This window comes from Lepisma saccharinum, chromosome 11 (genome assembly GCF_977018435.1).
Source record: "Lepisma saccharinum chromosome 11, izLepSacc3.1, whole genome shotgun sequence".
Lineage (NCBI taxonomy): Eukaryota > Metazoa > Arthropoda > Insecta > Zygentoma > Lepismatidae > Lepisma > Lepisma saccharinum.
Window position 1 is genome coordinate 71,204,683 of NC_139239.1, and position 24,145 is coordinate 71,228,827.

General features: G+C 35.8%; 1 protein-coding gene across 4 annotated transcripts in view; it reads left to right on the forward strand.

The window, feature by feature from the left end:
* Window positions 1-24,145, forward strand: part of Sec24CD (COPII coat complex component secretory 24CD) — a 49,000-nt gene that overhangs the window by 1,603 nt on the left and 23,252 nt on the right. For 2 of the 4 annotated variants that reach the window (XM_083131381.1, XM_083131380.1), the window contains exons 2-12: window positions 2,896-3,288; window positions 4,348-4,434; window positions 6,831-6,952; window positions 8,925-9,359; window positions 11,047-11,217; window positions 11,945-12,001; window positions 13,784-13,963; window positions 14,649-14,844; window positions 16,629-16,744; window positions 17,638-17,841; window positions 22,533-22,739. In XM_083131381.1, coding sequence (XP_082987507.1) covers window positions 2,904-3,288; window positions 4,348-4,434; window positions 6,831-6,952; window positions 8,925-9,359; window positions 11,047-11,217; window positions 11,945-12,001; window positions 13,784-13,963; window positions 14,649-14,844; window positions 16,629-16,744; window positions 17,638-17,841; window positions 22,533-22,739 — 2,160 coding nt within the window. In that variant the 5' untranslated portion in view covers window positions 2,896-2,903. The remainder of the gene's footprint in view (window positions 1-2,895; window positions 3,289-4,347; window positions 4,435-6,830; window positions 6,953-8,924; window positions 9,360-11,046; window positions 11,218-11,944; window positions 12,002-13,783; window positions 13,964-14,648; window positions 14,845-16,628; window positions 16,745-17,637; window positions 17,842-22,532; window positions 22,740-24,145) is intronic. The other 2 variants (XM_083131383.1, XM_083131384.1) reach the window with 2 other exon arrangements.

Sequence of the window (24,145 nt, forward strand, 5' to 3'; positions counted from 1 at the left end):
GTGCATAGCACCACGCCATGAAGGCGTATAGGGGGTGTGGGGGTAACGCCCCACACTTTCTTGATCCGGTCGTGAGTGGAGGTGATGTGATCAGCATCATGCCCCTGACCACCTTTACCCCCCCCCAGGGTTTCCCCCAGGTACCCATGTTATTCGATGCTGGGTGGGCACCGCTTCCAACGTTAGAAAAGTTCCCGGACAGTATTTTGATATACAGTACATATGTATTTCAGCGGGTAGGCATAAAGTAAAAGCTTACAATAATATGTAGTCATTTAACTGAAGAACATGAATTACAGTAACATTAAGGCTCTGGCACAAAAAACCGTACAACTAAAAGCCAGGTGTCTCTTGTCCTTGAGCGTACAGCACAGTATACATGCTAAAAATAGATGGGGATGGGGGAGTGGGTGAGTACAGCCAACGCATCCTAACAATGAACTTAATCTTTGATAACTAACTGTTAGACCAAAACAAAGACAAAAGTGCTTCTGCGTAAAACACAGTTGAGCACGAGTAACGGCTTTCTTTAGCGATTCGGTTAAATGGGACTGTAGTGTATCTCTGTTTGTGGTTTCTGCATCATGAAGTAATTTCATGTAAAAAAAAAATATGAAATCTGCATATTAAATTTTCAAAAAGTCACAATTTTTTGAGGGTGTAATTTCAGGCCCATGTAATACATGATATGTGGCAATTTTTTCTCTGTCCATGCACGTATTCTATATTATATCAATTTTCTAAATTTCTGTATTGTCGCAACATATGTACTGAATGTTTACTGCATATTCACATGTAGAATTGATTAGTCTTTCCATGTTTTCCTGGAAGAAGTTCCACAGAAACAGCCATTATAATACTGTGACATGAAATACATACTGATCTTCACCTGTTTTGTGGTAGTGCTGCCATCTTTATGCTATGCACAATTATATATTATTGTATGTACTCAAAGCTGTGTCATTAAGAAATGATGATTAATTTAGCCTTTTTTATTCTTTCTGTACAAAATGTGACTGGAATAATCTGAGATTAATGGCAATATCTAACATTCCCTATGTCTAGGTTTTGAGCCATTGCCATAAGTAAAAATGTGTCGCTCTCATGTGTTGCACTTTTTTTCTTTTCATAAAATGAAATAACACTACATAGAAAGTGAAAACTTAATTCTGAGGCCTAACCTAACTGAGATATTAAACAGAATGGGTGAGGAAACAGTTCATGGAATTAGACAACTCCAATGAAGTGGCTTCATACCACGAGACACATGTGCACAGGTTACAAGGTCGCAGCTGCATTATTTATCTTACCACAGTTAACTTGATAGTGCAGTTAAGCAACAGTAATTAAATAAGTCTGCTAATCATGATAAGCACATAGAACCTGGTCAAATAATCCATCTCTCAATAAAACCAACAAGTCAGTATATAATATAATTTGTTATGGGACAAACACATTTGTTACCTTACGGTTGCACATACAGGCCTCATGAAAGTTTTCTCCAATTCTAGCGTGAATGTATTTTTGTTATTTTACATTGTTTTTCTACCACTCTTGGCTAATTGCGATGAGTTATGAATGGATGCTATTGTTGAAGAATGAACACCCATGCCATAACTCATATCTGGAAACTTTGGTACCAAGATCGACATTTCCCAGCTAACATGCTTGACTGTTCAACTGCAATTATTTTGCAACCGGTAGTTTTAGACACAACCAGTTATTTTCCAAAATCATTTCTTCAACACTCACACATGCACATCATGGAATGTATGCATGGTTAAAAATATGTTCAGCCGTAACTCTGTATGTATAAGCTACAGCACTAAACACATACCAGTATCATAATTTCATTATGTATGTATAAACTACAGCACTAAACACATACCAGTACCATAATTTCATTAGTATACTAACAAACACTACAGCATTCCATATACATGCAATTTTTACAACAAGAAAGTATATAACAAGTTTCTTCTGTGATATGAGTTTCACTTTCATGAAGTAGACATTTGTAGCTTTCGCTTTGAAATATAGAGAAAATGAAGTATACCAGTGAACTAACAATTATTTTATCATGTATAAAATTACTGTGGTTCCATATACAGTTGTAAATGTTATTTATTTGCCTGCTGTGTAGTTTATTGCTGAAGGGCTTTACACATTGACTCTTCATGTCAGCATTGGATCCACAGAATATCATCTATCTTCCCGGATCCGTTTCCCATTAACCAGTGCATCCTTTAGCAGGCAGTTCATTCTAAACTACTGTTCCAAGAAATTTCTATTTTTCTTTATCACTTCCAGCATTGCTCTTCCTTCACAAACTGTTTCCAACACATTACATTTTGTACTTTGTCTGTCAATTTAATTTAACATGCCTCATTCTTTGTCATAGCCACATATCTAAAGCTTCCAGTTGCTTTTCCTTACTTCTTCATAGTGTCCAGGTTTTGGCACCAAACAAAGCTACACTTCATACAAAACATTTCATCTCTTTAACAAAAAGAAATTTCGCACCCTGGGATTGCTCAATCTGCCATGTAGCAGTCAAACTAGACAGTGTCTACCAATCAATATTGTTGAGAAAAAGTACAGAAATCAACAAGTAGGTCAAGAATAAAAAGTCAAAGAAATTGTACTTGTGGTCAAGAATTTTTGTTATCACAACTACTGCTTGATTGATTTAGTTTATTTTACTTCACTTTTCTGCCCATTTGGCTAATTGCGAAGATGAGGCTGAATGCTGGTAAGATTAGATGAATGAAGGTACAATTATAAATATATAGCGACGACAATACAAACCCCACCTAAGATTGTACTGGCTACAATTGGCTAATTGTAGTGAATGTGTTTAATATCAGTTGAATTGATTGTTTTTATTTTTTCTAGGCAAGAAAATGAATCCACAGTACATGCAACCTCAGTCACAATACGGAAGATACGGTCCAGCGCCAGGACATGGCCCACCAGATAATTTTAACCAAGGCTATGGACCAGGTGCAGCTCCTCCTGGTCAGATGGCACCGGGCGGTATGCCTGGTCAGCCGTCACCAGGGGCATTGCCACCAAATTTCCAAAGGCCTCCAGGACCTCAAAGTCCTCCTGGATTTTATGGAGGAATGCCACCCATGCCCACAGGAATGCCTCCTGGACCCGGTACAGCACCCGGGGGATACCCTGGCCCGATGCCTCCTGTATCGCAGAGCGGTCAGCTTCGAGGACCTCCACCTCAGCAACCTGGGTTTGGAAGTCCTCTGCCCAATGGACCAGCTCCTGGTCAAGGTGGGTAATGGAAATTGCATTTCTTGAGCTTAACTATTAAGTTGTAAGGTGTTTTTCAAAATTGCTTGTTTTTTAAGTACCCAAAATTCTCATGAGCTGTGTGTGTATTTTTTTAGTACATTTTTGGTTAAATTTTTAGTATGATACCTTTATTTATAAGAAGTACATTTTTTTTCATGGAAATATGGCAAAGTGTGAAACAGGAAATTTATATCTTGCTAAGGTGTCTAGTAGTCTGAAAATCCTGGAAATGTCAATGTTTTTGTAGTAAAATTTATATTTTCGAAAAAATAGTTTGACATACAGTTTATTACCAGTAGTTACAGTAGAAATTGCACCTTGAACACTCCAGGAATGTGCACTATATTTTGAACTCGATCATGTAGAAATCTACTATAATAGGTGGCTATTAATACAGGGCTACTATAAATGATTCATTCAATATCGAGCACTGATTTTTCCAAAGTTTTGCAAATACAGACATGAATGATACATGAAAAGAACTGTAAACTCACCAATTTTTCCTCACATTCAACAAATGTTCTATGTGTGTTCCTGTGGCCACACGACTCATGCAAGCGGCAGTCAAGTTACACCCATACATTTTGTAGCTATCCCCTGTCAATGCTCATCAGAGAAGCGTTGATGATTGATGTGTTTCCCTGGTTCCTTTCTGTACTCTTTTCTGAATCCATGCTGCACTGCAATAACAGATGAACATTTCACATATTCCAACACACAAAAACTCTTTTCTCGGTTTGTCGCCATTTTGACAGGCTGTGCTTGTGCAGCCAACTAGTGTGTCATGATGCAAACTTGGTGAGTTTACAGTTATTTTCATCTATCATTGCTATCTGTATGTGCAATACTTCGGAAAATACAGTTTTTTTAAATCGAGTGAATCATTTATAGTAGTCCTGTATTTACCTCTTTCTTTTTCCATTTTTTGAGGTTGATGGGGTATTTGGTAGTTATCTGGAGTAATATACATGCTGATTCATTCTGCTTTTATTGTGTAAAATTGGTGGATTATGCTTAGTGTTATTTTTTTCTCAATAGGTGGCATGCCGGCACAGGGCCTACCTCCAGTCAATCCACCAAGTTCTGGTCCACAAGCAATGCAGCCCAAACCTCCACCTCCAGTAGGTAAGTGTAAGCAAAGCCTCTTCTCACCCATCAGTACATGAAAAATTGAAACTTCACATCCGCTGTTTTATTGTTATATATTATAGTGTGATTCAGATGCACAATCAGTAGGGGCATGCATATTTTGTTTTTGACGAAAAAACACATTGTAGTGTTAATTTTTCATGTTTTTGAAAGGTGTGAGATGCATTTTGTGACCATGTTTTGTCACGAAATAATGCGAAATGAACTGCAAAAAGTGAAATTTACTCTTAAACACGAAATTTAGGGTTTATTCACCGATGCGGCACCTTCCGAGGTCTGAATTATCCTGAGAGTTATGCAATTCCCGGAAAATTGATTAATTCTGCTGTTAATGTTGGAGAAACAAAAATTGACTCCTTTACACAGAAATAAACTTAATACTCGGATAACTACATAAATGGGCTATTAGAAGTGAAATGTTAATTCTGTGGAATAAGTGTAGTTTTTAAATCAAATTTAGGATTATATTCACAATTTTAAAACCAAAATGTATTTTTATATACCACTTTTGATCCAATTTTTCACCGCTATAACACTGATATTTTATTTTATTTACCGCTTTTGAACCCGAAATTTACCCAGTTTTTATACCGAAATTTTGCTGTTTTATTTACCAAAAATATGTGCCTCTAACAATCAGTAGTTGCATGTGTGAACTGGAGTATCAAGAAATGATAACAAGACCCATTGTCAATGCAATTTCTGCTGCTAGGATGGAATGTGGAATTTAATCTCTGTTTAGCAGCGTTAACTGTGTTTCCACATGTAAATTACTGCACCAGCCATGCAAATACAGATACAGCAAGATTTCATATTGTGACATGTGGAGAAAAGTTTTGTGGACATCTACAAAGCCTCCGCTTTGAAGAAAAGCAAAGCTAAATAACGTGGGGTAGAAAAATACAGGTCACCATGCTGCCTGAAAATTTTTGCCTGGCCCCTGAATTTTCAAAAGTAATTATTTTTTTTAATATTTAGTGTGTGCTTATGGAAATTTCCATTGCTTTTTTTTGTGTCCACGATGTGTTTTTTTTTTAATATTTGTGTATTTTCTGTATTAGAAACATGGTACTATAAGTGTTTGCACTGTTGCTAGCCAAATTTTAAAATCTACAGCAATATGGTAGAATCTGCCATATAAGAATGTATTGCATAGTTATTGATGTACCAAATTCTTTACGGATTTGTACTTTTGATCCAATCTTATATTACTTAATTGTATTAAACATTTTAAGAACACGTTTCAAAATGTGCAGCTTTATTTTAGTTTGTGTCATGGCTTTCTTGGTATTTATTTACAAAATACTGGCTCCTGGTTTTAAAAATGTGAATATGATCCCAAATTTTATTTAAAAACTGCACTGTTACACAAAATATACATATCCCTTCTAATAGCACATCAAATCATTACCAGAATATTAATTTTATTACTGTATAAAGGGGTCCATTTTTGCTTCTCAAATGGTTGCAGCAGAATTAATCAATTTTCCGTGAATTGCATAACTCACAGGATAGTTCAGGCTTCAGAAAGTGTAAATTTCTTGTTTGAGTGTATTTTGCAGTTCATTTCACATCATTTCGTGACAAAACAGGGTAGGAAAATGCACCTCACGCCTTCCAGAAACATGAAAAATTAACATTACAATGTTTTATTTCACGTGCATTTGTCCTTTCATTGTCATTGTAATTAGCCAAGAATGGTAGAAAAGCAACATAAAATTAATCAGATCAAATCACAATGCATCTACCCTGTGAAGCATACAAGATTTGGAGAAGGAATACAATAACTGCATGCGGGAAATTTATATTGGCTCATTTACTTTTAAGTACATTAACTTTTAAAATGTAATTAAAACTAGGAGTGGATTGCAAAACTGTAGGATCAATCAAAGTTTACCACTAAAATTGATTCACTGTACTAAATTTTGTGTGTTGCTTTGGATTTTGTTAAGCTCACATATTTTGAATACCAATTTTAACATAACAGGTCACATCGCGCTGCGACCCAAAGTGTCCCGGTTTCGAATCCCGCTTGGGCTTGGTTGTTTTTGAATGTCCATTCATCAATTTCATCACTCATCCCCATCTTCGCAAATTAGCCAAGAGGCACAAAACTCGAAGTAAAATAAACTCAATCAATCAACATAACAGATGTAATAGAGAAAAAGTAACATCAGTAAAGTGACTAATGTTTCAGGATCATATTAATTTACTAACCACTCAAAAATCATGTTTTTCCTTTAGCTAAAGTCTGTAGTATTGTTTTTCTGAACTTGTGTAACTACTGTCATTGTTAGAAACATTTCATTGTATTTTTAATGCTTGCATGGCTAAGAAAGTGCCTGTTTATTTAATAATGAACGTTGATGTAGGTGCTGCATCTCCAAGGCCTCCCATGGGACCACCACAACCTCCTACTACTCCAAATCATCTGGCCAATCAGATGTCGGGGATGTCAATTAGTGGGCCGCCCAAGCCACCTACATCTGGCAGCGTAAGTGTATGCAACTTTTGCATTCTCTAATCTGTTTTGTCTTATGTGAATAATTTTGCTATTCTGGAACATTATGTAGAAAATATTGTTTGTTGACTAGTTAGATTATTTTTGGAAGATCTCGGTCTGACTGCATGGGCAGTGTTGGCAATGCAATCGGATGCTTGCATTCCTCCCATCTTCCTGCATTGACAAATTGTCCAGCACTGTCAAAAGACATGGAGAGAAGGGGAAGCAAGAGGACAAAACAAATTACTGTGCAATGCATGGTAAAATATCATATTGAAAATTTTCAAGAAATTTAGTTTTATGCAAATCTAGTATATTTTTACTTATTATAATCTGTTCTCACAATAAATATACAATGATTCAGTGCACCCTGGGTTTTACATGCATTTTCATGCATTATGCACTTAGCCTTCCTGATTCCATGTTATAGTTGTTCTTTTAGTGCATGCCCCTAAACATCAATTTTGATTATATAGAAATAGTTCCAATTTTTTTGCATTTCCTTTCTTGTTCTTGAAATTGATTCATTAAATCTACATTAATCTATGTTCATGAAGGCAGTTTACCTTCAAAATTATCTGTTGCAAGAACAAAGACAGTGTTCACCATACCACACCATGAAGTTAATTATGGTGTTCTGTAGTTAAATTAGTATAGCTATTGTATGAACTTTCATGGAGAGTACTGTATTTACTCATGTAAAATGTGCTCTTTTCCCCGAAAAATTCTCCCCCCCCCCCCAAACTACACATGTCACTGCATGTAACACATATACAGGTTGCTCGGAAATTCCCCTTACAAACTCCTAGGGCAAGTAGAGGGGACTGGAATAGGAACCCATGTCCGGAAACATACAGTTTCCATGCTACAACCATAACAATGTGTGTCAGATGTGCCTGTGTTGGTATGCAACCGGGTAGGCAGTATTTGACGTCAGAAGATCACCTGATGGCACGTGAAGTCTACAAATTGTTGCGTTCCACTGTCGACACAGGTGTTGGTCAATGAATAGTAAGTTTCTTTTTGTTCCCTTGGCATTGTTACCAAATAAATTTGTTTGTAGTATGGACTGAGTCACACGTCATTCACTTCTGTACCTTACGTAACACCTCATTTGACATGGTTGTAATAAATGATTACACTTTAGGTCATCAGGTGATCTTCTGACGTCATGTACTGCCTACCAGGTTGCATACCAACACAGGCACATCCGACACATTGTCATGGTTGTAGCACGGAAACGGAACGTTTCCGGACATGGGTTCCTATTCCAAATATTGTCTACTCAGTCCCATCTACTAGCCCTACGAGTTTGCAAGGGGAATTTCCTGTTTATCGAAAGGTGCCATTACAAATTACCAAGTTGGATATGTTTAGTAATAATAATTTTAAAAAGAACACTACAAAACTGAATGGCCATTTCCCATGATGTTTCACTTTGTAACAGAATGTTTTGCGACACCGAGAAAAGTCATCATATTGGATGTGTGTCAGTGGTATTCGTTGGGTGAGAAATAATAGAAAATAACTTCCTGCATGCTGCAAATCCATACCATAACATTTTGATTTCGCTTTCTTCTACTACAGAATAAATAAGGTGGTTACAGGAGTGATAGCTTTGGGATGGTAAACAGAGTGGAGGGAGGTGGCGTGGGTTGGTGAATCATTATATACACAAGACTGTATTCTCCTCTTAGTCCACATAGCAACAGGTGACTCATTAAATAGGTATGATGTCATTCGCTCTTTATCAGCATAGCAACAGCTTTACGACCTACAACTAAGCCATTTATTAAGTGTACTGTGCATTATATATACGAGATATAATTGCTTGTCACTTTTCCCCATCAAAAAACAGGGTGCACATTATGCACGTGTAAACACTGTATATCATAATGGGGTTAATTTGAAATAGTCACTTTGTTGTTATAAATTTCGCATGTTTACAATGTTTTCTTTCCAGGGGTTTCCTGGGGAACTACCTATGAAACCTGGAATGCCTGGGGGTGCACCAAATTTCCCAGGTCTCGCTCCCCCTCAGCAGATGGGTCATCCAGCTGTCAACGGAGTGATGTCTCCCACAACTCCGGGCCAGTTCCAACAGCAGGGCATGCAGGGACCACCGAAGCCACAGCCACCGACGAGTTCATCAAACCAACAACCTAGAGAAACGCAGTCTCAGTACATGAACGGTGTTCCGCAGGCTGGTTTCCCACCAAGAATTTCGGCGCCGCAGGTCAATTCTCCATCGTTAGGTATGCCGCCCAGAGGAGTAGCTCCTCCTCCCATGGGTACACAATCATCTGCTTCTGGGATGCCCCCGTATTCGCCAGCAGGATTTGGTGCACCACCCCCCATGCCTGGAAGCCAGACATTCCAGCCTCAAAATCAATACCAGGTATGTTATTTGGAAAAAACTTGCTTCTGTTCAAAGAATCCTTCTCAGGTTACCTTGGGTTACCAACCAAGTTACGACAATGTTTGCTTCCAGCATTTTGCTTGCATTCATTGTTCTCATCATCAGAATTTTTTTTTTTTTTTTTTTTTTTTTTCCCATTCTGATAGCAATGTATGAGCTTGAAACATTAAGTAAATATCAACCTAACCTAGCTGGTAGTTCAAGAACACTTATTTGAGTCACCTCGCCACAGAAGCTAAAATTCCTACATTTTTACTTTTGTTATTAACTACAGCAGAACCTATATAGAAACTGATAATCTGACTTGTGGTCTGTATCACAGTATGGGCCTCCCCGATGGCGCAGTGGTAGCGCCGTTGCCTTGTAATCAAGGTGTCCTGGGTTTGATTCCCGGTGGAGGCACATAGTGGTTCGGATCCCACTTTAAACTATAGGTCCGGTCCTGATTAGCCTTACTGTGCATAAAGTGGACTTAAAACACCAAATCAATCCAATCCAATGTATCACAGTACAGTGTTGATTCTTATAATGAATGTCTCGTACAACAAACATCCTGCAAAATGTGTGAATGGGACAGAAAATGCCCCACATTTCGAACTGCACCTGAATATTGTATCACGTGATTAACCCCTCAGCAGGCTCACTACATTATCTTACACAAGGAAGTGTGGTGAAGGGGTGTCAGGATTGATACCTAGTAGAGGCACATTGCACAAGTTCGGATAACACTTTATACTGTAGGTACGTTCCAATTTGCCTATCTGTGCATAAAGTGGGTAAAATAACAATTCAAAGAAACAAACAAACAAGCGGGGGGGGGGGGGGGGGGTGTTTCCTGTGCTTTATACACAAGCAGAAACCTGACCACAATTCATAAAAAAATGATTGCTACAAATTAGGGATGGGCCGATACCGATAAAGTACCGATTAATCGGTCCCATCCCTACTACAAATGCAGTGGAAGATTTGAAAGACTCTGACTAAACTGAATTCATAACTGAGACACGCTGTCCATACATACATACATACATACAGTCGTGTATATATTTTTATTGTACATACTTCATTTTCTATAACTTTAGTAAATTACTAGCATTTCCAACATAGGTGGCTTTTTTTTATAATCTATACAATTCTCTATATGATGTTTGAAGATTTTTAAGTGAGCTTGGGAACAGATTATTTCTATTGTAACCTATGGGAAACACCATCTCACATAGGGAATGATTCACATAACAAATGCTATCCTGGAACAGATTGTAAAGACTATTGTCTACATGCGTACCAACCAAATTTTCGAACCCACCTACGTTCTTCATCAGGGAAGAGGAGAGTGGTTAATCTATGTTCAAAGTTAAGGATTAAAGTACTTGACCAAGGGAGATCATGGTAGCCATGTCATCATCCACTTCTCGTGCATTTTAACCCATGTGCATTTAATCCTCTCCCCTTCTCTGAAATGAAACCTAGATGGGTTAAAAAAAATTTGAAAATTCAAAGTTACATGCGTAGCCAAGAGTATTAAATTTTAAGTGTCAATATGTGGCATGAGATTTTACCTTTATTATGAATTTCATGTCTGATAAGTAAACATGTAATTGGTGATTTAGGTTACCAATAAGTCCAGCACGTTTGTATTGTAATTGTTGCATTGTTAAATTGGTAGGATGCCTATGCTGGTGCAGGCCACGGAATGGTAGCAGGAGGTCAAACGCAGCCACCAGCATTTCCTCCCCAGCAATCGTATCCATCACCCCAGGCTCCCCACTCGCAGCCTTCGCATCCGATGCAACCCCAGCAAGCAAGAAGATTGGATCCTGATCAGATGCCAAGTCCGGTGAGTCTCCCACTATTATATTATGTGTGTGTTTATGCATGCCTGCTTAAAGCTACACTGCACTTTTGGCGTGCAGTAGCAAAGTTGTTTTCTGATATTCTCAAGTTCTGAAAAATTACATCTGTTTACAGTTTCTTCTGAAGTATTCAAGTGAATTCCTGTGTGGTTTGATTTTGCTATTTAAATAGGTATCTGTCAAAGTAAATGTGTCAATTTACATAGGGAACAAGTACAACTACGAATTTTTTAAAAAGCAAAATATGACATGAAGATTTTTTAAAAATTCAATGCTTTTTGTAATCTTCATCTATTTTAATGTATTAATGCCTGACGACGTATCAAATAAATGAGTCTCTTGATGAATCAATTCTCGTGGGCTATAGACCAGGTCAATTCCAAAACAGTTTCCATGTTTTTGAGAGCCAACTTCATGTGACGTTAGCTCTCAAAAGCTTGGAAAGTGTTCCAGAATTGACCTGGTCGATAGCTTGAGAGAATTTATTCATTGTTCGTTGCAAGAAAGCTTCAAGACTTACTTCAAATAAGTATCTTGTTCTATATGCAACCTCTAACTCATCCAAGTTGTTTGTACTTTTGTTTCGTGAGTTCGGTATTTTAATTGGAAAATATGTTAATTTCTCATGGTATATGTGTCCTTGTGTGTTTACATTTGCATGTGCATGGAAATTTGTGTGTATGTCATGCTTTTTTTTTTTACTCTTATTAGCTTTTTATGCATGAACTTCCCTATGCTGAGCGAAAACCTCAGGAAACAGTTGAACAGGTGTGTGTATGTGTAATATGATTGTGCACATCATTCTCATCTGCACTGGGGAAAAATGCATCTTTCAGAATCTTCTGCATCCATATAAGAATTAACTTTGTGTTTCAGTGTGATCAGTTAAGATTCTTATAGTTTCTTCACTTCCAAGAAACACTCTACTTGCTCTGTTGTTTCGTTTTGCGGGATATAACTTTCAGTTTTCATTTTCTTATTTTCTCCTGTATTTATATGACATTGCGGTGATGGATCAACATTTCTTGGGGTCTGCCTAACCCAACATATTTTATGTCACTTTTCACCAACACATGTAAAAATTGGAGCTAAACCAATACCACTTTTAACTAATACTCTCACTGCCTCCACTGTCACTTGTAAATTTTAAGATACAAGTTTTCCATTAGGACTATACCATGTCAGTCTCATAGTTTTCATGTTACAGGTCTTTGGACATGGTAAAACATTAATGTTCATGTGAAATATCCATGTACATAAGCATATTTCATGTGAATGTTAATGTCATAGTTTTAAAACATTCAGTATTTCACATCGATACTTTGGTATCAGCTCAGTTCTAATAAAAAGTATGTGCAATGATGTTTTGATGATATGGTATCTCAACATTTATTTGAAAAACGTTGCACTTATGCAAATTAGAAATTTTCATCTTGACACATTCACTTTTTTATCATGTATGTGAAATGCATGAACGTTTAGATAAGTCTTTTACCTTGCAGAATTTAATTGTGGCTGTCAAGCTGGTTGATTTAAATCAGGTGATATTTTTTTTGTAAAATAATGTACAGTACATAAGGATTTTGCAGATATCAGAGTCACTTTTGGTGAAAGTTAATTAATCTCATAATCATTTAATGGTGTTTATTAGGCTCTAAGAAAGGAACCAAAATATGGGGTAAAGTTCATACAAAAGGAAATGTAATATGTAAACTGTAAACACCCTTAAATTTCTCTTTTAAAATTCTATAATTTTTATAGGCAAAAATAGCAAACAGTTTGTGTAGAGAATATACAAAACACTAATCATGTTAAACAGCAAATAGTGTCATTATCATTAAACTGTAAATAAACGTGGCAGCTGATATTTTACAAGCTATCATTAAAAAGACTACAAAGACTATAAAAAAATATTTTAAGTTACAATTACATAGTAGATCCAGAATGTTATACTTTCACTAGAAGAGAAGTTACTGAAATTATAGTTTCATTAACACACTCAATAAACATTTTCATAGTAAATTTGGAGTATACAGGATCAGAAACAAAAATGTTTACATAGAATTTTTTATTTGCTGTTCGAATATTTTACAGGTCTGTTTACCAGGAAAAGTAGTTTTATGAAAAAAAATGTATCTATGTCATGCAAGGAATTTAAAACTTGTTTTTTTTTTTAATCGATTTAAAAGAAAATCATCAAAAATTATTGTTTTAATAAAAATGATGATTTTTATCCACGCTGGTGGCTGAGGACTTTTTTCATCAACCAGAAAATATTCGTCAGAAAATTAATTTCATATTTAAGAATGTATTTTCGCATTTGGCTCTTAATTGTGCACAATCTTTTGGCAAAATATGCTAGAAAAATTTAATAAGGTCGCATTATGCTGAAGTAAAAAAAAGACAGTCAGAGAAGGAAAGATTGAGAGAAAGTACCTCTTCAAATGTGATTTCAAAATCTTAAATGTTTGACATATTATTAATACCAAGGCAAAGTTCAAGATGCCATAAGCATACTAATCTGAGTTTTTACTTTTTGTTTTGTTTCAGATTCAAGTTATGCAAGATGACCAAAGATCGAGAGCTGGAATGTTCTACACAAATTTGAAAGGTCAAGTCCCGCCTTTAATAACAACCAATTTTGTGACTCAAGATCAGGGGAATGCTGGACCACGATTTCTGCGCTCAACTATGTATAACGTGCCTGCAACAATAGATATGATGAAACAGGTTTGTAACAGACTTCAAATAAGTTAAGTTCCAGGGGAAAAAATATAGAATGTTCATTTTCAATTTAAGGAATAAAAATGAACTAAATAAGTAACAGCTTTTGACAGTTCAGAGGACAAAATGCTCATATAGACTACTCAGGACTTGATCTACAGTTTAAAGTGGGATCTGAACCACTGTAAATTATGCATCCACTGGGAATCGAACCTTGGACACCCTTGATGGCAAGCTGACGTTAGTCACTGTGCTGTTGGAGATACTTGGAATCAGTTGGATGTTCGATGCTTGCCAATAACAACGGTTTACATATCCAGAGATCTAAGTTGTGAAAGATCAAAAGTTGGATTGACTGAATGGTAAGGCATTGAATGCCAAAGTAAATAGCAATTTAGGCCTCCACAATAGCATTGTACCTAGGTAAATAAAAATATTCAGTTTCAGTAAAGGATACCACCTCAAAATGTTTCTACAGCCCTGATTAATTAATTTGTACAAAAAGTGTAATTAATTTGTACAAAAAGTGGACTTGAAACAAATTTTTGCCAAAAATAATTGCTCATCAATTGTATTTTGCATGATTGACTTTCATATATTTACTCACTTTTATTAACCTTGACACAAATATTGCCAAATCTTCCCAATCCCTAATTTAATGTAAGGTCATGAAAATTGTCTTTCTTTTCAGACATCAGTTCCATTTGGCCTTGTCGTAAGTCCCTTTGCTAGGCTTGCGAAGGGAGAAGTTCCAGCACCAGTAGTTAATTTAGGAGAAATGGGACCTGTACGGTGCATACGTTGTAAAGCATACATGTGCCCATTCATGCAGTTCATTGATGGGGGAAGAAGGTTTCAGTGTGTGTTCTGCAAAGCTACAACAGAAGGTAAGTAACATGTTTCCGTAACATATTGTACCTGTGTACACTCTTGAGATGTTGAAGATGCAAAAGTTTTGCAGTATTTGCAAAGGTGGTGTACCGTAATGATGCCTGAACTTTGGCAAAGTATCAGTGTCATCTGCAGTTAACCCTTTTCCAATTCTTTGTCTGACCTCATCCAACATCATGGTTTTCCTGTTCCACTCTGATGTCTGACATGCTTTTTGTTGCTGTCCATTTGATGCATTTCCTCGTGTAGCAAGGACAATAACCCAACAGATAGCACAGGTTTCTCTTTCTCGGCAGGCCATGTGTTTCGATCTGAACAGATTATTGTCCACACTATTTCTGTGGTAGTGCTAGTAGGAAAATAGCAGAGAGAAAAGGGGATGTAGGTAAATTATAAACAAAAACACTTTAATTATTTTATGTAACCAAAAATAAATAAATAAAGTCATCAGATGAGTTCATATTAATGTTTTTCTCTTAAAACTGTAGGTTAATAACAAGTAATCCACCATCCTCTATCAAGCCCAAAATATATGAGAGCTGAGGAGTATGGGAGTGGCAGAAAAATTGGATTGGATAGGGTTAAATTCCAAATTTTTCTCACTTGCCCCTCGCCTGTGCCTAAGTGCCCTATGTTGCTACATGTATATAACTTCCCCTCCTTCATTGTCAAAAACTTCAACAATGTTAAATATTATATTCCTATTTTCACTGAACAGTTTTCCACTTCATGATCATTGAAACACTTGACACAGAGTAAAGATAATGATGATCTGCTGAAGAATGCTACATATTTTGGCAACGTGAAGTAAGGATCACATGGTAAACAGCTGATTGCATCAATCATGCTCCCTCCACTCACATGGGATTGAAAAGTTGATGTCGGCACCAGAGATTTTTTCTTTAAAATATTCATAATTCACATGAAAGAGTCATTTAATCATAAAATCCATTTCTCCTCGCCATGTTGCAAGTGTATAGTTTCCAAGGTAGCTATGTTCCATGAAACTGTTAACACAGCATTTCTGTATGCTCTGGAAAAATACTGGCCATCATCCGGGATAAATTTCATCCAATAGTGATGTAGCATATTGGCTCAGCCCTAGAAATTAGCATTGGCATTTTACACATCTCACTAGATGCTCATATTCTGTATCGCCTGGTGCTGATTTATTTAGATGTGGTCTGAAGTCCACATTGTTTGCTAACATTTCAGAAGATACATTCAATTAATTTTCTGTTGTGTTTGATATTTTTAAATTACAGATGATGTGAGTACAAGTTACTGTTGTACATCCTGTCCTGGACAACTTGTTTTTATTCAACAGTTATGATAAATACTGTAGCATACTTGTCACAGATAATCAGCCAGTGTGTAGTTCATTGTATTATTTGTTCTTTCAATGGTATTATTGGACCTAATAATATGAACAAAAAGTTAGTAAAACACGATCACTTGTAATAAAAGTGTTATTTTTTTCATATGACAATTGTAATTATAAACCCAACATGAAAATAAGGATTCTATATATTTTTAAAAAAATTGTTAGGAACGTCATTATTCAAGATAAACTTCTTTATGGTGGAATAAACCAGCACATTGATCATTTTATAACAGGTAACGATTCACAAGCTTCTACTTTGCATCATCACATCCAATGGAATAGAAAAAACACTTATTTTGTGCTGTTTATAGAATGAATATTAATGTATTATTCCTTGTCCTATTTATTTTTAACAAATGTTATTTTTATTTTTAACAAATGTTATTTTTATTCCAGTTCCTCCAGAGTACTTCCAGCATCTAGACCACACAGGGCAAAGAATAGATAAACATGAAAGACCTGAATTTGTTCTGGGAACATATGAATTTGTAGCTATTAAGGATTATTGTAGAGTACGTATCAATTGTGCCTATAAGTTGTTTACACTGAAAGGTGTTTTTATATTAGCAGATGAGATGGAATGAAACCAGGGGTTCCCAAACTTTTTCGTTTCACGGCACCCTTAGTTATTCAAGTTTTTTTCGTGTTGCCCCAGTCAGAATGTAGTCCTGTCTAACACTTTCAACACTTAGTGTGGTCGGTTGCTTGCTTTATGTTAAAGAATAAACAATATTTCAAATTCGGAAACATTTTATGTGTAAGAAGTACTAAATAAGCCCATATTTGGAACAATCATATCATTTCAGTGAAAATATTGGAACATTTCACGGCACTCTTGTAAGCCAACCACAACACCCCCAGGGTGCTGAGACGCACACTTTGAGATCCACTGGTGTACTCGGTTCATTTTCTAGAAATAATTTCAGTCAACTGTCAGGGCTGCAAGTGTTAAATATGCTGTGAATAAAATTTTGATATGTTGAAAGCTTATTATTATTTCATATTTTGTGTTGTCAGCATGATTACAAAAATTTGGACCAGTGACATGTTCCGATATTAATAATTTCATGAAATTTCAGCCAATGTTGACTCTTCTTCACGAACTTGGAAAATTGATTAAGACTTAATGTGTAGATGGGTTTAAATCAAGCATAAGATAATCAGAGATCATTCACAAAATTATTGTTGCATCGTAAATTATTATAATATATCTTATATTATTTCTGGGATTAATATTTAGGATGTGTCTTGGAGAATAGTGTACTTTATTTTTTTAAAAAATGTAGAAATCATCCATGTGCTTTGTTTTTTTAAGCTGGTCTCTCTGGAAAAAAGTGCCAATAATTATTTTGTAGTATGTCCTTGCCACAAAATAGTAAAACATGTCCACTTTTTTTCCCCCCAGAATAACACATTTCCAAAGCCACCAGCGCTTATTTTTGTAATAGATGTATCATACAACAATATAAAATCTGGAATGGTCAATTTGTTATGTCGAGAGATGAAGGAGATAGTCAAATTGCTTCCAAAGGATGAAGGGCAACAGAAGTCGAATATGAAAGTTGGCTTCATAACATATAATAATACTGTTCACTTCTACAATGTAAAGGTAAGTAATTTACTTTACTGGTTTTGAATGTATTATTGTTTCTTTCATGAATTGTGCAATGGAATCTTTTTCAGAGCTTGTAATGTGGGAAAATTCGAAATTGGTAAAATTATGTAACATGCATTATTTGAACAAACAAGTTTGTCACATAGCTTATGCTATTGTACAGATAGTAGAAATTGCCCTTGTTCAGGACATATTGAAAAACACCCTGTAAATCTTACAACTTTCATCCCAGCCTGAAAGAAAATAACCTTTTTTCGGGTATTGCCTCTTGGTTTTTACAATTATCCAGATTGGCTGTTAGAAAGGAATTAGTAATTTTTGTGTGTGTTTTGGTGATACCGTTACAATGGCAATATTGTCCTGATTATGTTAATCTTCTATCTGTATGAGAGTGTCATTTATTTCTTTGTAGTGTTAAATTTTATTTCATTGAGTTTTGTTTGCTATGCTTTCAAAGGTAAAATTAAAAATAAATTCCAGTCCGGAGCATGCTTCAGACAATAAGTACATGTTTTAATTCTTGTTGCTTCCATATTTGGGGCAATGCAAATTTTACCGTGTCTTAGATAATGCAACAGTTGATATATTAGTGTAAAATTATCAAAATATTTCATGCTAGCTGCTGTGTATTTCAATTATTTTGCTTTGCTTTTATGTCACTCTTGGCTAATAATGAATGAGGATAAATGGTGATTAGTAGAAGCACATATTTTTTGTGAATAAAAAAGCAAAATTTCGGTACAAAAACAGTCAATTTCGGGTTCAAAAGTGGTAAAAATTTTGCTGTTATAGTGGTGAAAAAGCAGTATATGAAATGACATTTTGATTTTAAAAATGTGAATGTAACCCAAATTTCATTTAAAAATTGCACGCACTAAACAAAATAAACATATCCCTTCTAATAACATATTTATGTCGTTGCCAGCATATTCAGTTTATTCTTGTACAAGGGCTCCATTTTTCCTTCTCAAATATTTACAGCACAATTAATCAATTTTCCATGAATCGCATAACTCACGGGATAATGCTGACTTAAGAAAGTGTTTCTTTGGTAAATAAATTGAAAATTTCATGTTTGTTTTAGTCTATTTCACATTTTGCAGATCATTTCACATTATTTTGGGACAAAACAGGGTAAGAAAATGCACCTCACACCTTTCAGAAACATTAAAAATTCACATTACAATGTGATATTTCACATTTTGTGTTTTCACCAAAAACAAAATATGCATGCCTCAAGTGATCCTCAAATTGATGGATGGACACACAAAAGACAACTTGATTTTTTGTGTTTTTAATGGGACAAAAGTTTTAAAAAAAAATTTTAAATCTGGAAAAAATTTGAAACATTTTGCTTTATTGGGACCATGAACATGGAATGTATAATGTAAGAATATGGAAAATCTGGTGATGTAAAACCAGGAGTCCACTGTACTCATGTCCAGGCTGGGACTTAACACTCTATGCATGCTGTCTACTTACTCTAGAAAAACCTACAGTGAAACCCAAATTTCACATTTTCCCACATTATACATTCAATCTTGATGGTCCCAACAATGTCATAAAATTTTCATCAATTTTACATTTTCCTGTATTTTAAGTATGCAGCCTGGTCCCCTACGTAAAATTGAGGTTCCACTGTGTACCACTCTCACTTGACTGATACTGTACACTACTCTTTTAGCAAGAGAAAGAAAGGGAGACAGAATATTTAAATTTAAGTGTTAGTTCTCAAAATATCAATGTTTTAGGATTCGCAAGTCCCCTTTTTGCCAGGTGAATTTTTGCATTTTTTTTAGAACACATTTAGAATTATTTTCCTGTAGTTTACGGTTATTACAAGCATAAGAAAACAGTTTTTCTTTGTGACGTTTCAGGTATCTTTTGTATCTTTAGTCAAAATGAAAATAAATGTCTGATGAAGGGAGCGTGTGTTCTCCTGAAACGTCACAAAGAAAAACTGTTTTCTTATGCTTGTAATAACCGTAAACTACAGGAAAATAATTCTATAATGCAAGCAATGCGTACATACAAGAAAAACTATTACACATTTAGAATTGTGCATAAAAAGTGATTTTTCACTTTTATTGGTATTGCTGATATTGTGTACATCAGTAAATATCTCATTTATGTATAATCATGGTGGTACATGACATGAGCTATGCTTTAAATGAACTATGCTTTAACATTTATAAAGATTTGTAAAAAGGAATCCAGTCAACTCTTGATTCTGCGACCCCCGGATATAACGACCCTCTCGAAGTAACGACCCTTTTCCCGGGAACCGTGAAAAATTTGGTGATGCCGATTGTTTCAGCCACGATTTTCTTGATCGTGTGTGTACACGGGGTGATTACAGGCAAGGGTGGAAGTGGACCTCTCTTCCTTTCCTTTGACGTCTAAAATGGGGCAAAGAGTTCTGGGTACATTCTTGAATACGAACAAAAACCATAGGACAGGTAAAAAAAAGAAAGTTACCCCCCCCCCTTTCTGTCCCAGCTCATTCTCCGCCACTGGTGTGCGCGGCAATGTGATAATTGCAGGTCCTATTTTTTTTTAATGCTATTTAATCCATAGGAAATATTGCCCGTATTATTGTCTGTTGCATAGTAAACCGTAAATCAAGGTTCATTTCTTTCTTCTTTACACTGCTGATAAAAGTTCAGTCTTTGACAGTTGCGTTATCTTAAAATGCTGAGTATTTTCTCTTTGACCACCTGTTGCTCGAACTTCCAGCCGGTCTCCTTGTGTTTACGCTGTAGCTGACACCAGTGTTTTGCCTAGAGTCTGCAAAGCTGTCCTTGCCGATAACGGGTCTCACTTATTGCACAACACTTGAGCAATTTTGTGTTCTGACGTCACGGGAGAAAGCTTTTTAATTTTAGGCTAGATGCCTATGTTGTCAGGTTATGCTAGCTAGGTTTAGTTCTCTTAGCCTAAATAATAATTTTTCATTGTATTTATGCTAATGGAACCTAACCTAACAGGCTTAGCCTAACCTCATAAGCATTGCTCGTCTGACATCAGAACACAAGGTAGCAAAACTGTTGTGCGGAGAGGAAGACCTGCTAATAACAGCAATGATTGATCCAGCACGAAGCAAAAAGTCATTGTTTTGAATCTCGCAAAGCTGTTTTGATTTGAAGATAACGAATTCAATCTCCAGAAAGAAAAACAAGAGTTAAAACAACTTCATGTTCTGTGCCTTCTGATAAGCAAAACTGTAAATTTTATTTTGCATCTGACACAAGAATAAACTTCCTCAACACGGAGCGTGTTGGAAGAAAAAGCACACAATATAATCACCGCTTTTCTTCAGGACCATTCATGTGGGAGAAAAAAAAGTGCTGAATGTAGGAATGGAAGCTGAGACTGATTTAAAGAGACATTATTCAAGGGGAAAATGTTTGGAGGAGCGGATGTTGACATCGCTAAATCCAACATTAAATCGTCGATTAACGTGAGAGTAAATAACAACCTCCCATTTTGATATCTGAAAATGCACAGGTTTCATAAAGCTTGTTTTGAGTTCAGTTTATGCTGATGGACTAGTCGGGACTAAATATACAGTTTAAAGTGAAATCCAATTCCAAACCAGAATGATTATCGACTGGGACGCTGTTTAATGTGTCCTAGAATACACATTTGGTGAAAACAGATTGCAAGTTGCGTGTTTCCTTTTTAAGGCTGGATTACAATGCAAGTCAAGGAAGGAGTTTGGACTGCTCCGTTGAATGGGAGAGGGGGTTGACTATGAAGTTGGTTGAACCAAAGAAAACGTGACTTTTTTTTTTTAGATGTATTTTACACAGATGAACCAGAATGAAATTTACAGCCTCACCTTTTTTTTTTTGTCTGGTACCTAGAAAGGTTGTGTTGTTTTTTCCGAGATATCTTATCTTACCAGTTAACCTTGTAACAGGCAATGCTCCAATAGACCCGTATAAAATCCAACATTCATTCTGCTCGATTATCTCCCAACTTTTGCTGGCGCCAGTGTGACTGGTGTCAAGATGATTTGAGTTTCACTTGCTATAAGCGAGAGATTGTTTTCCTTTCCATAGGTCTCAGTGCAAATGTGTTTCTCATGAACTAGAATTGTAAGAATTTCCTGGAAGAGCAACGACTGTGCACAATTGAAAGAAAGTAACATTATTTTAAATCCTTTTGTGGAAAACGTTTTTATGTTCTATTTTCCTTCTCACAACATGTATCCTGTGCATAACAGGTTGTATATCTTCCAGGATAAATGGTGTTGCAGTCTGCTAGGAATCTTTGTGTCCATTTGAGCTCTGTTTGAGCTGAAAATTGGTGCAAATTCCAATAACGACTCCTTCGAAATAACAACCCTTTTCCCGGGAACTGTGAAAGGTCGTATCGAGAGTTGACTGTATAAGTTTTGTATCTGTTAGCTTGGAATGTTTTTGTGTTGTTGTTTTTTTTAGATTTATGTTAATGTTTTATTGACATATATAATTTTTAATTACAACATTTCATCCCATGTATTTTCCTTCTCTGTAAATTTTAACAAAATGATTTAATGCCAAATTTACACTAAATATACCATATGTCCAGTGAATATTGTCCTTGGGGTTATTCATAATTGGTTCTGTCTTGTTGAAGTCAGTTGAGAGGTATTATTTGTAATGTTTTAGGTAAGTTAACGGAATATCTTTTAAATTTAGGGATGTTTGGCACAACCGCAAATGATGGTAGTTGGCGATGTGCAGGATATGTTCATGCCATTACTTGATGGGTTCTTGTGCGATCCAAGTGAATCTGAAGCTGTCATTGATAGTTTGATGGAGCAAATACCTTCCATGTTTGCTGACACCAGGGAAACCGAAACAGTTCTAGGACCTGCTATTGAGGCAGGTTTGGAAGCTCTGAAGGTGAGTGGCTGGAATTTTTCATTGTTATTTGGTGTTGGTTTACTCTCTGCTCATATTTGGCTGATACCAGTGTTGTCGATATGGGAAAGTATCTTTTGGATTTATTTACTGATACCAGTCAATACTTTTCCAACATTTTGAGCTTTTGCATAGTTTAATATTCCGGGAAGTTACGCATCATTTAAAGTTTTCATTGATTTTGTGTCAATATTATGTGAAAAACTGTATTTTGTGATTATTTAACAGGCATTTTTATATTCTAATGTCATTTTTTGAATATTTTTATTTATTTTATTTATTTATTTGAAAAGTCCTGAATACAGAAAAATCCATTTTACATCAGGATATCAACCGGAAAAGAAATAAACAAAATAATAAGATGGACACATACACACACATATACATATATAACAAGAATAATAACAACTAGATCAAAAATAATATTATTTATACTTCAGCTGCTTTATGCACGCCGTTCTGTAAGTCTGCTTTGATAAATGGAAGCCCGGAGCGTCTTTTAATGAATTGTAAGTGGTTTGTAGCCTGTAGAGAAGTGATCTTTGTTCTAAGGATAGCCTTGAAGATTTAATGTAAAAGAAGTTGTTGCATTTACTGTTGGGACGTGGGATTCTGATATTAAGAAGTGGCAAGAGTTCGCTGGTGAAAAGTTGTCCATTAATGATTCTGAAGAGTAGTGTTAAGTCTGAGAGTTGACGGCGAAGAGAAAGGTCATGAATTTGTAGAGTGGATAGAATTTCTTGTTTGGAGAAGTTTGCAAGGGCTGGGCATCTGTGTTTGACTATTCTGACGAAGAAACTTACTACTTTGTTTGTTTTCTTTAAATTGCTTTCACATGCAAAACTGGTAAATTGACGCTTCTAATTGGAGTGGAATATTCACTCGCTAATATTAATCTTTACGTGGCAGAGCCTTGCATGAGGGTAAACTCTCTGCAGATGGGACCTTTTCAAGTTCACGCTTTTCAAACTTGCCACGAAGTACAAGAAAAATTGTACTGGAGAACTAATTGTCGTAGGGAGATGAAACAGTTTTTTTTCTTCATTATAGACAGGGCTTTTAGGAGAGGTCAAATTTGTACATTGTGCTTCCCAATAATGAATGTTAAAGAAAGTGTTAGGAGGAAAAAGAGTAAAATAATTTAAATTAAAATAAAAAAATGGCATATAGCATGCCCAAAGTGAATGGGAAAAATGTAGTATACAAGCAGTGGTACATTCCTACGACCATGCAAAGTTTCGTTGAAAACAGACTAATACTCCTTGTACAAAAAGAAGATAATCATGTGTAAGGGCAACAGTCTTGCTAGCTTTAAGGAAAAAATCCAGAATTTCAATAGTAACAGTGGGTGTAGTTTTCAAGAAATGGCGCATTATTTGCTGTCACAT